This window comes from Amia ocellicauda, chromosome 22 (assembly GCF_036373705.1).
Source record: "Amia ocellicauda isolate fAmiCal2 chromosome 22, fAmiCal2.hap1, whole genome shotgun sequence".
NCBI lineage: Eukaryota > Metazoa > Chordata > Actinopteri > Amiiformes > Amiidae > Amia > Amia ocellicauda.
Window position 1 is genome coordinate 3200999 of NC_089871.1, and position 13572 is coordinate 3214570.

At 42.1% G+C, this 13572-nt stretch overlaps 1 protein-coding gene across 1 annotated transcript; it reads right to left on the minus strand.

Moving 5' to 3' along the window:
* Window positions 1-3992: 3992 nt before the first annotated feature.
* On the minus strand, window positions 3993-5131 carry LOC136717848 (class A basic helix-loop-helix protein 9). Its single transcript, XM_066695387.1, has one exon. The coding sequence runs from the start codon at window positions 4991-4993 to the stop codon at window positions 4118-4120; it is 876 nt and encodes a 291-aa protein (XP_066551484.1). The 5' UTR covers window positions 4994-5131; the 3' UTR covers window positions 3993-4117.
* Window positions 5132-13572: the final 8441 nt, after the last annotated feature.

Genomic DNA, 13572 nt, shown 5'->3' on the forward strand with positions numbered 1-13572 from the left:
AGAGCTGAGAAGGAAACAAAAAGTGCTTCTGATCTGACCTCCTGTAGTGAGTAAAGTAAGGCAGAGCTGGTGAAGAGCTGAGAGGGTTTAAAGTAAAGAGGTGCAGTCTGAATTGGAGAGTTTTCCACTTTCAATTTGTTATTTATGTATGTATGTATGTATTTATTACTTAGTAAATGCACTAACGATGGTCACAACAAATACTTTTCACAAAACATTACATACTAAGTGCCATTAAGTACAATACACAGTAGAAGTCCTACTTGAAGTACAATTAATACAGTGCAAAACACAGTGCCGTAGTTACAAACAATATTGTGTACAGTGGGGGCAGAGCAGGCAACATCGCAGATAGCAGAGCAGCAGTCACAGGAGAAAATAACTTCAAAATAATGGGGAGAATATTAAAAACAATTCAAAGGTGTGCGTTATCTGGTGGAGGGGTATTAGAAATAGTCAAACAGCTCTGTCAACGCACCTGCTTGGGTGTGACTCACAAAGCACAGGCCTGGTTACACATGGGGACGGACAGACGTTTGCATCAACACAGACAGACAGAGAGGAAGACATCTCGTCATGCGTTCTCTCTCCCTCTCTCTCTCTCTCTCTAGATATACACCTATATCCAGGTCATTAAAACTATGTGGCTTGGCAGGCTCCGTTTCCGTCAGTCAATCTGTCAGGGCTGCGATGTGGAGAGTGAGTCAGGGAGTTGACGAATGAATCACCCCTCTGAAGGAAGGGGAGAGAGGTGGGGGGGAGTAGGGATCCGGATGCTTCCCCTACCCCCCCCATGCACACACCTCTCATTTACGGGAAAAAAGAGTCGCCCTGCCGTTCCTGACATCGCATCCCTCTCGGGGTTCGAATTCGCCAGTCCTCTCGCCAACAGCCCCCCGAGCCAGCAGCTTTCAACACCGGACCTGTTCAAACGCACTGTCTCGCCGCCTGGATCCTCACTCACAACTTCAAACACCCTCCCCAAATCGTAAAATAAGTCTGTGGAATAGGACGGAAAACCAAGGGGAATTCTAACGCAATCCCTTCTCTGTGGATCTGTCTTTATCTCTGTCTATTTTTTATGTAATCTTTCTCCCTCTCTCTCTTTTTTTATTGGTAATATCAGTATTCTTTATTGATATGATTTTCAAGGAAGGGTCTTAATACTGAAATATGAAAATTGCAAATGTATTCCTTTGTGGAGAAAGATAAATAATCTCAGGAACGTGCAGAGGTCAAAAGGTTATGTAATTTCTCTCCCTGTGTGTTCTAGTGGTAGCTTTTTCTAATGTATATTTTAGACTTGGTTTGACGTTTTGTTGATGGTTTGGGTCAGAGTTTGGTTTGGTATTTGGTCTTAAATTGAACCGCTTGAGGCCCACACTACAGCTGATGTAATACACTGTGGTGGAGTCTCTCCTTTCTATCACAATTCACCATACAGATTATTCAGGTATCTAGGCTAATAAATGGCTAAAAGTCTGTGGAATGAAGATTTATTAAGTGAAAATCTGAAATTAGAAAATGTTATGAAGCTCAGTTTTAATTAGGGATACAAGCGAATGTAGAAAAAGTCTTACTGTTACATTTAGGTTGTTTAGAGAGCTTTATTTAAAGTAATGTAACTAAATCTAGATTTTAAATTAATTTAAGTGTTAAAATTAGGGTTCCAGACTAGGGTTAGAGTTAGAGTCAACTTTGGCTTTCATTAAGGTTAGGGATGGTTTTCTACTGGCTGGACAGAATTGGGTGCAGTTTTGTTTGAGCCTCGCTTACATTGTTTGTGTTGGTTAGGGTTGGAGTTCAGGCTGTTTTCGGGCCTTAAACTGGGGTAAGTAATCTTCTGATATAATACAATTGGTTAGAGTGAAAAGCCTCTCCTTTCCTCACTGCAATACAGTAAGACTTCTCAAAACCTCGTCCTCTTCAGCTCCAAGCCAGCAGAGTGTGAATCCAACATCACCTGCCTGTATCTGTCGTCTTCCTCTGAATTGTTCTCTCCTGAGCACTTGGTTTAAGTGTGTGTGTGCGTGTGTGTGTGCGTATGTGTGTGTGTGTGTGTGTGCGTGTGTGTGTGTGTGTGCGTGTGTGTGTGTGTGTGTGTGTGTGCGTGTGTGTGCGTATGTGTGTGTGTGTGTGTGTGTGTGTGTGTGTGTGTGCGTGTGTGTGCGTATGTGTGAGAGAGTGAGTACTGGGGGTGGGGTGGACGTGTCCGCCAAAGCTGAGCAGGATGCAGACCCTCAAGCCAAATGGTTAAAGGTAAGATCATTTCCCTCTCATTGACTCTTGTTCTGCGTCCCCCACCTACATAGGATTGTCCCACAATATTGTGCCCAAGATTACTATCTCTCCTGAGCAAAGCGGAAGCATCACATTTCACAGCATTTAGGCAGTAGAGAAACCAGTATGTAATCTCTATGTGTCTGCATGTGCTATACAACAAGCAAAGCTGTTGATACAGTGTAACGCAGAACTAAGTAGCATAATGTCAAAGGTATTATTATTATTATTATTATTATTATTATTATTATTATTATTATTGTATCAAATCAGACTTGACTTAACTATAAAAACTGTGTACAACTAGACTAACTATCCACACAAGGTGAAATACTTGCTGCTTCTCTCTACTGTATTCTACAATCAAAGGAAGAGTTTGAATCCCACTTTATCTGTGGCAGTCTAGCTAGCCTGCTCTGTATATTGTTTTGACTGTTTGTTTGTTTTATTTCATTCTAGTTCAGGCAGGCCAAGAATATCACATTTGATTCTCCATACAGTCTGTGCAATACTGTGTCGGCTTTATTCATGTCTGCGCACTGCCAGGCTTTTTTTGCGAGCTGGAGCGGTGGGGAGAAATACACAGAGAATGAAACTTCTTTTGCATTAAGACCTGCAGAGCTTTCTCAGGGTATCTGCGAATGTGCTTCATCCTGCACCCTCCCTGTCATTTGTCATCTGTGTGACAAGAAAAAGCACCGATTTCTCAACAACACTACGGAGCGCTTTCAAGACAAGACACTGTATAGTTCCTGCATTCCTCCGTCCCACTCCCTGCAACTCTGCTGTAAAATAGTTGAAGCTTGGTGCGGCTCTGCTCAACCATAAATACACCTGAAACTCCCGCTGACAGCTTTTTCCTGCCTGCCTGAGAGAGGGTCAAAGGTCAAGTTAAGAAAGTACAGTGCATGCCCTGTCAGCTAATCTGCTGTAAAACACTTGGGTTGTGAATGTTCCCGCGGCAGTTTTGGATGTAACTGCTAAATGTTTGGCGTGAGCGCAGGGCAGAAAAACCTGTCCTTCTGTAGCACGTGGGAGACAAAACAAGAAGAAAATCATGTCCACGGTACTGGGCAGGAACATCCTGAAATATTTGGCTGTTGGAAAACTAAAGTCTTATCAGTACTCTAATACTGCCGGAAGTTTGCTCAATACCGAGGTCCATGCAGAAAACTCACACTGATGCTTTTGATCAGATTGTAGGACATCTGATAAATTTGATAAATGTTTGCCTTTGCTGTATATCAGTATTAATCAGAATTTTCCAGTACTCTGCTAAATGCACTGTTAGGTTTTATATATAGACCCACACTGTGACACATGCCAACACTCACTTCAATAGTTAGGTTAGATAACATCATTTTGAACACATTTTTATATATTGTAAAGTATGAATATATATACCAATTATAATATGTACGCATTACACTGCTGCACTGTGTGGAATTAACTCCTGATATAGATATTCTAGCAAAGAATAAAAGGAAAACCATTTGTTGTTTTTAACCAGATTTATTTCATTATAATATGAGGAAACAGTTGTACAACAAATATAACAATCACATTTCAAAAAAATACTGTAACACTGACAAGCTGGTTGGGTTTAAGATCTTGCATACCAGGTTCAAGGGTTTTTGCACAGGAAAATACATGATCTCAGACTTGAGTTATTGTTGCGGTACATTTTTCATTACTGTTGCATTTGTTGCAGCCTCTCAGCGGGCTGTCGTGGGCAACACACTTACTTTTTCTGAAAGGCACGAGGACAACATTGGTCTCTGCGAGTCTCCCAACTGTCCCGTTGAGGTCCTGGAGGTTTGGGGTGCCTGCGTCTGTGTCAGTGCATGGAGAGGGACTGTTGGTAGCCAGTGCCTTGTAAGTAACTGAGCTGCCAGGAAAAGGGCAGAGGGGAGGAGCACTCTGCCAGGTTGTCCATGTGGTTCTGGTGGCATGTGGTCCTCACCCCAAACTGGTAGCCAGCACCTCCACCGTTGCCGTAATAAGGGGGGCTCCTGATCTCCTCTCGGGGGCTGTTGTAGTGTCCGTGGTGGGGGAGGTAGAGCTGGCTCTCGGGGGAGTAGCGGTGGTAATGGGGAGAAGGGGAACAGGAGGGGACCAGGTGTCCGGGGGGGTCTGCGTAGAGCTGTTCCGAGGGGTGTGTGTGGGGAAGAGCATGTTGGTGGTGGGCAGGTGGCTGGGGATGCAGGTGGGTCTCTGGGGGCATCTGGTAGCCCTCCTCCTTGCCCATCTCCATTCGGGACTCCTCCAGGGGTCCGTGGCACTCGGGGTGTGCGCAGGGGTGCCGGGGGGCGGCGGCGGCGGCGGGGGCTGTGGGGTTGGAGCGCAGGAAGACAGAGAGCGAGGAGATGCGGTTGATGGCCCTCCGCAGCGTGGCGATCTTGGACAGCCGCTTGCCGTTGAGGTCGTGTTTCAGGGCCATGCGCAGGGCGTTGAAAGCCTGGTTGTAGTCCAAGATGCGTTTCCTCTCGCGCACGTTGGCCGCCACCCTCCGGGCCTTGGAGCGCACCGGGCGGCTCCTCTTCTTCAACTTGGCCTCCTCCGGCTCGCTGGTGCAACTGGCTGAGCTGTCGCTGCTCGGGGAGGTCTTGCCCAGCTCCCCCACTCCTGAGGTATAATCGTCGTTGCCCAAGAGACTCCCCTCCAGCTCGTCCTCGGAGAACTCGGACTCGGTCAGACTGGCCCTGCTGTTCATGGTGCTGTTCGGGTCTACGCTTGGGAATCGGGTTCTGATAGCTTTCAGTTCAGGAGCTGTCAGGACTCATCTACTCCCAGGCAGCACAAGAAGTGAAAGAAGTCTCCTCCTCTTGTGACTGTAACTCTGAGCGATTCGTCTTCTGCTTCCTTTTTAAGATCCAAGCAGGTTTTTAAGGCTGTCCTTTATTGTACCACATGGTACGATTGCCTGTAAAGAAAGGTGTTCTCTATGTTTATTGGTGCCCTCTAGGCAAACATAGGTTAACATCAGTTAACTCTGCTGACACACCCCAACCTTTTTTTCTGTTTTTTTTTTCTTTCTTGCAACAGGCAAATATACAGTTTGTCCAACTTGGTTGCAGATGAGGAGAGAATGTATGGAATGACTTTAACTGCTTGTTCACAGATATCCAGTTCTTTGGCATTTCCTGCAAGTGAAAGTAAATTCAGCAGGTCCTTCGCAGTGAGTGGCAATGGGTTTCCTTGTTGTGTGCTTTCATGGCATTAAAATATCGTAATCAACAAGCCTCCATAAGCTTACTAGCACAAATAGTTTCAGAGCATAGCTCACTATGAATGCACACCTCTTGAAGAGCATGTATTGCTATTAATTACTATATCAGATTTAAAGGTTTTGAAACATCTCTGCATTGTGGAGATTTCAATAGAGAAAGAAGTGGTGCATGTTTAGTTTTAGTTATTCTGGTTTTACAATTAGAAGATGATGATGAGTTTACAAGAATAATTGTTCCTTAAGTTTTCAAGAGAGCATAAAAAATACCCAGTTCTAAATCTCACTGTTCTAGATTGTCGCATTTCCAGTGTTCAGTAGCTCTGCATTCTGGGTAGTTTTGTTACACATCCATCTGATTACACTTTGTTCCATCAAATAATGTCCCAAGTTCTCTTATTTTAATATTATTTACAGCAAACAAGAATTAAAGGAGATGGAATACAATTTTGCAACTGTTATCATGTAAAAATTATTTCACTTCAGTCAAAACTGGGAATTGAATGCAGGCTTTTTTTTAAGGTTTTTTTTTGTTTGTTTGTTTTGTTTTTTCTGAAGGATTCAGTTATTCAGATTCGATGTTTTTCATGCATGCAAAATCTTGTGGGCAGGTGTTAGTTTTCACATGCACAAAAATCATTTAGTGTCCTGAAACAATAGTCTCATTTTGGGTGTGGGAGAAGTTTTCTATTTTGAAGTGTAGGCACCAGAAATTGCCAAGGAGAGAGATTTTGAAAACAACTTATCAAGTACAAAAAAATATTGTTAAAATTATATATATATATAATAAAAATACAAAACCTTTAACAGCATTCAAATCATTTATGACAGTTGTCCTAGTGCTGTAAGATTCTATGATATAAGCTACTGAAAAATTATATTTATAGTATCCCCTTGCGGATCCAAATACCTTTCTTATTTATCTGCACAATCTCTAGAAAAGGCCCAAATCAAACTGCACAAATGATTCCTGTCCTTATCGCAGCTCCAATTTGTATATTGTAGTAGAAGAGGTGCACAAGTACTAATCTTGCTTGAGTGAAAAATTGGTCCAGGTGACTGATGACAAATTGGAGCTTTATCAGATAACCTGAGTTTTATTAATGTGCTTATGCACCTTATACACGAGAGAGACGGAAAGAGAGAGAGGGAAGGGGGAGAAGGGAGGCTGGGGGGATACTATTATCTTGTATGATCTAAACCATAGATTTCCCTGCAGCTGCAATTATCAGTGTCCTATTTGCAGATATGTTCTCTCCTGTATGGTTTCTGAAGGACAGGGTAATTTGGGTGTCTGCATTGCAAGAGTGCCGTAAATCAGCCTCAGATCTCCCCTTGGGACAAGATCAGACAAGGGGGCAAGACTTCAAAGGTGAGGGGAAAAAAAAAAAAAGGAAAAAAAATACTACAATTATCACCTGCAAGAGTTGGTTTGGCTGAAGCGATCGCCCTCCCCTGCGTGTTGCATTTTTCTGTGAACATGATACCGGTTTGAAGTCAGTGGAACCGTTTGTCCAAATTAATAGATTACCACCCTGGCCAAATAAAAGGAAACTCTGGGTATGATTTACTAGGACCACGGATCTTAACTGAAGGGTGCCACTTATCTTTTTAACCTGTCATTTTCTTCTCCTCGGAAATTCTTGTTCAAGTGTCTTTTTTGTTTATTGTGTTGTTTTTCTTTCACTCTTGCATGATTTGTTTCTTCTATCTAACTCTTTACATGCCACTCACATGTGATAGCTTTTATTTTCGCTTTGTGGTGTCTCTGAGTCTATGATAAATGTTGGAGATTCTTTTTTTCCTTTTCTTTAAATAGATAGACAAAGCATTTTGCAGATGGCTGAATGTTTCGCTGTTTTTTACTGCAAGATCGTGCTTGGTTCAAGATACCAAGTCTGAGACGATAACACAAGGACGCCACTTGTGTTCCAGTGGAATGGGGTGTAGTTACTTTTTACAAGAGCACCGAAAAAAAAACTCCTAATGTTTTTTTCTTCTTTTACTTCTAAGGCACTGTCATTATATCAGGGATTACTGCTCTCAGGAACTTTTAAAAGAAAATTTACAGCTTCACTCCAAAGAACATGGCTGCAAGCCATTTGCACAATAACCCACAATCCCAAGGACTGATGTTAAACCATTATCTAGCAATCAGTACTCTAATCATGCCCATTGTTGTGCCATAATGTGAATAGCGGTTGCAGGGGAATCCTATTTGAATGGGCTGCAACAAGGCCGTAGATTCACTGGACACGGCCTCCAAAACGGGGCCTTAGTCTTGATGTTATCAGAAGAAGAAAGAGATTGGTTGTGTTATAACCCCGACCGTGAGAGCAAGGGAGCTGCCATTGAGGGCATTGCTTCCTTCCTGGCTCAATAGGCTGTTGTCAGTTTATTGCACGATGCATAGGTGCAGCTGACCATTAGGGAAATGATAGTGTTTGTTCTGGGTATTCCAATTAAGATAATAATGCTTTAAAAATAATTAAGATTGATGAGATAAATGGATAGTAGAAGATAAAGGGAAAAAAGGAGAAGCTGCATGTGATCTCTCAGAATAAAAGTCGATTTTTCTCCAATGTGCTTAAGAGATGGATAAAAAAGATTAAATACTTGATTTAAACAGACGAAAGGGGAAGCTCCATCAAGTCAAGTCTGTTTCTAAGATGATGAGAATATTGGCAGTGGTAGGAAGGCACTTAACTTAAACAAGCAGCTGAGACACATATTTGAGAGGCAAGGCACCTTTGCAGTTGGAATCAAAGCAAAAGCAGAAAAGACTGGAACAACAAATTACAACCTGAAGGCGTTTTCTTCCTTAATGCACCATGAAAAACATTCCCAGATATCTTCAGTAACAAGCTTATTTTTTATAGTTACTAGTTTTCAGCAGCAGTATTTATTGGACTAATAATTTACCATAATCTTTAATGGACAAGAAACAAATTATTTAACAATAGCATTTGCAGAAACAGTTCACCTCAAATGTTTTGGTACCACAATGCATTGAAGGCAAACCTGTCTGGAATACTGCATTAATATCATCCATTTAAAATTAGGGTGCTTTCCAGGAATGCAGATTAGAAATAAATTAGAAAAAGACTGTTTTAGGATTGTCTATTTATGAATGTAGAAAAAAAAGTGCAACACGTTATTAAAGACAACATTACAACATTTCCCTTCCTTTTTTTGTTCTGCAATTAGAGAGTAATTTGTAGGCTGAGCAAATAACTACTCACTGTATTCCGTCATTGCATTTTCACTCTATAATTTGAAATTAGCTGTAAAAACCATAACCTTTGCTTGCTAATAATAGGTTGCCTTTCTTGGGGGGAGAATGCAAGTTTGGATTTATCCGACCTTTTCGCCAGGGTGAACATGCAATCATATTCCTATCTGACAGATTGTGAGTTGTATTGCACTGCTGCCTTATCCTCTTCCATTAAAACTACTTATCAGAGTTTGTACTTGCATTCATCCAGTAACGTTATGCAGCCTGTTGACAGAGCTGCAGCAGATTCTGTCATATATCTATTGTCCTGTGCCCATTGCTTTGGTTACCAGCCAAGTTGTAGAAACTGTGAACTTTTACAGGTGACTTTCAGGGTTATAATGTAGTTGATTTTATTGAAAGATTGATTGATTTATTTGATTTTCTTAAATTAAACCTTTATCCAAGACACCTTCAATACTGACTAGTGATGCGCCAGATGCACAGTGAGGTAGCAGGCATGTTTACACGGCCATTTCTGATCCGGATCAAGTGCACTGGTACATTGTGATCAGGATCAGTGGTGTTGCGTCTACACTGCCATTTGATCCGGATCTGTACCATCTCCCTGAGAGGTGCATTTGATCCGATCGCCGAGTGTTAACACGGCCATTTCTAAGCAGGATAATTTGATGCTACCAATTTGATCCTGATCAGAAATGGCAGTGTAAACGCGCCTAGTCAGACAGACGCACAGTGAGAATCAGAAGGACTACAAGGACACTGAGGTCATGAGACACTGAGGAGTGGAGTCAAAGCTACAGTGGGACGCTGTGAGACAGTTAGGTAGTGAGACAGGGAGACAGGGAGGCAGTGCTACAGTGTGGACAGGGCCACGGCCTGAGTGAGTGAAGCTGGCCTGAGCTGAGGTCACGCTGCTGGCTGGAATGCCTGTGTACTGTGTAATTGCCTGTGCTGATAAAAAAGGGAGGGTTGTAGAGGAGGGGGAGCTATTATTGTCTCCTGAGCTGTCTGCTGGCTAGATAATTGCAGGCTCTGTAACTGGGGCTACAGGCGTGGGAACTGCAGACACTCTCCACTGTGCGCAGGCTGCACACACACAGCAACAGATTCCACAGCAATCTGCCTGCAGGCCACACAGAGTGTGCTCCCTTTACAGCACAGTGTTGTGTGTCTATATACGTCTATAGAGTGGAAAAACACTCTCATGCTGTACTGGGGATTCGCACTGGGGCCTACTTCTACAGTGTTTGCATCATTTATTCAATTTTCCTGTATTCTGTTTTGGTTGAACAGTTCTATGTCATGTCAAGTGTTACGCTGTGTAACTTTACAGTGTGGCACAGTGCTGGGCAGGGCAGGAAAGTGTCACCCTGATTGGCACTACATCCCCCAGAAGCCTCAGGGAATGACTCACTTAGGGGAAAACACCTGATTGCATTCCTGATTGGAAGAGCAGATTGCCGGCGTCCCTTGTTTGTGGGAGTGGCGGGAAGGAGTGAAGGGAACAAACAAACAAACAAACAAACAGAAAGAAAGAACAAAAACTAGTAATGACCTTTGGCATATGGACCTGACCCTGCTTGTGGATAATGGAATTGGACTGCTGAGTGTGTTTGTGTTTCGTTATTATATTTGTGTCAAGGGACCCGTTTTACACTCCAATCAGCCTCTAGAGGAGCTGGGCTTTTATTAGTTTTTTGTATGTCTTTGTTTTGCTCACCTCCACATTGTACATAGTAAGTCTGCACTTCTTTCACCATATTTCCCTGCTGTGTGTCACTGCTTCCCTAGACCCCACCTAAAGAGCCCCAGACGCCATATCCAACCACCCACAGTGTCACAATAATAATAATTATTGTTATGATTATTATGGCAATAATAATAACAGCAACATATACAGTAGAAAATATAATAAAATCAACTAGTTTGGCATTTATTTATTAAGAGCTCTAAGCCTTGTGCCTAATTGGATTGTTTATTTTTCCATCGTTATAAAGACAATATTTATTTTGTCTGTGAGGATGGTTGTAGTGTAACAGGGTAACATGCAGTTGTGTTACAGCTTTAATTTAATTTAATTTGCATAGGCATCTGTTTCTCCTTCGAGTCCCCAGCCCTTGCTTTGCTCACTCCACTTGATGAGGATTTAATTACAGCTTCCATTAGCCAAGGATACCGTTGTGCAAGTTTACAGCATTATACAATATGGTAAAAGGATCACCTGTCTGCTTCCCCAGGGGGTGTTCGCATGCGTACTAACATGTAAGTACAAACTTAATTAAATTAGTCCTTTAGAACACAGAGCTATATAAAAAAAATAGTTTTATCTCGTTACGAATTACTCTAACAAGTAAAAACAACGCACTTGCATATTTTTTCTCAACCGAAGCATTTTAAATAAAAATATAATGATTCACTTTTTTGCCAGCATAAAATAACAAGCCATTACTGTCAATTGTAACTATTTTAATTATAATAGGGGAAGTGTTCTCTTATCTGCTCCACTGATGCGCAAGGTGTTTGTCTGCCACCTGCCTTTATAACACATGCCACCACAGTGCATGCTGGGACTTGACCTGGTCGAGCGTCTACACTGCCAGGATCAAATGCTACCGATGGATTTGATCTAGGTCAGAAATGGTGTAAATGTGTCTAATGCTTTAGGAAAAGTATTGAGCAGTAAGTAGCCTACTTAGTCTGAGTTGTACTTATTGCAGCTGGATGAGAACTAAATTGTAATAATAATACAATAATGTTATGTTCTCTGTATCAATGCCTATACCTATTTTGTTCACGTGTAAATGCAGTGATCCAGTCTGTGTGCTAATGTGTCAGTTTGTTCTTGTTTTCCACATAAGAAGAAGAAAACAAAGAAGGAATTACTCTGGTGGTGAACACTGGGGGTGAACTATGCTACAGTGGAGCCACTTTAACACACCTCTGTCCTGCAGTGGAGTTCCAGTCTGCCGTACAGTGTGTACTCGTGTTGCTAGCAATCATCTTAAAACATTTCCCTTTGATATCACTATCCACAAATCCTACCCTGCTGTAGAACGGGAGGCAGTTTTCTCTAAGAATCCATCGTAGACCTGAAGAGTCCAGGACCAGCCTTTCTGTATGCAGAAACCTAGCGCCACAAGCGATACCTTGTGAACACCTTCTGTTTAACTCACAGTTGTCCTATGGGAGTGTAGCCCACTGCTATAATACTCTGTAATGTTGCTATAATTGGCACATTAAGACTGTTTCATGAGGCCTTTTGTGTCTGTGTGTGTGTCAGATTGTCCTCCAGGTTTATTCTTTAAATTTCTTCTTCTTCATCATAGTATATTAACCCCTAACCCAATTGCACAAACCTGAGCAACAATCTTGCCTCGTTGCCCACAGCGGAAGTTTATAAATCGGGCTTCTGGGCAGAGTTGAAACTAAGCGCTTATAATTATGGCATTGATGCACCACGGGCTTCCTAGATTAATTCATAATGGAAAGGTTTTGCGAATTGCAAGTCCATACCATGTAGTTGAGTAATGCAGCCCAGTGTGCAAAGAGCCTACTTCAGAGCGCGGTGATTGATGACCTGGCGTTGACAGATTCATGGCTTTGCGTAGAAAGCACGAAGTGTGTAGTTAGGAGCATCCGAGCCCATTCTTTTGACAGATGACAAGACAGTAGTAATTATAAGTCGCCACGAATAAATCACGACCTTTATTGCATACCCGGTGACATCCTTGAAGGAATAACAATTTTTAGCCCAACCTGCCTAACAACCTAGCCTGAGATTTCTGCAAATGCCTTCTCCCCCGAGCCCCAATAATGAGAGGTTGTAAGCTGCTTGTTATTAGAGGTCTGTGCTATATTTTATAGATACATATTTCCACAGGGGTAGTTAGGGTAATAAGTAAGCAAGGAGTCTGAGTGTCCAGTTTTGCTCTCCCCTTTGCCTTTGTCGATGGTATGTTAATAAATGCTTTGGTAGAAAATAAAGAGTTTTTTTTACACCTTGTCTGGAGCAGTAATTTAGGTGCATTTTCTCCTTGTTTAAGTAATCATGTGGAAGATTTATTTAACAAACACATATTTCTCACTGTCTCACTCATTTCCACGATCCCATTTCTGCAGGAATTTGACCATTATCTGATTCAAACAGACATGCATTTGCTTTCTTTTTTGTTTTTTTCCTTCAAACCTTGCAACTTTTTGGTGTTATTTTGCATGCTTTTATCTGTGTGTCAGAAAATGGCTTCTGCATTTTGCTTGGTATTTTACTTGAGGCTTAATGAAAAGTAAACTTTTATCTTAGAATCTGTCCCATCATTTTTTAAGGACACAGAAAAGTATATAGATGGGAATTAAATTTCTAACAAACAAACAATATACAACGATCAGCCATAACATTATGAGCACTGACAGGTGAAGTGAATAACACTGATAATCTCGTTATCATGGCACCTGTCAGTGGGTGGGATATATTAGGCAGCAAGTGAACATTTTGTCCTCAAAGTTGATGTGTTAGAAGCAGGAAAAATGGGCAGCGTAAGGATCTGAGCGACTCTGACAAGCGCCACATTGTGATGGCTAGACGACTGGGTCAGAGCATCTCCAAAACTGCAGCTCTTGTAGGGTGTTCCTGGTCTGCAGGGGTCAGTACCTATCAAAAGTGGTCCAAGGAAGGAAAAGCGGTGAACCGGCGACAGGGTCATCGACGGCGGACCACGGAGCAATGGAAGAAGGAGGCCTGGTCTGATGAATCACAAGTTCAAGGTGTTGACTTGGCCTCCAAATTCCCCAGATCTCAATTCAATCGAGCATCCGTGGGATGTGCTGGACA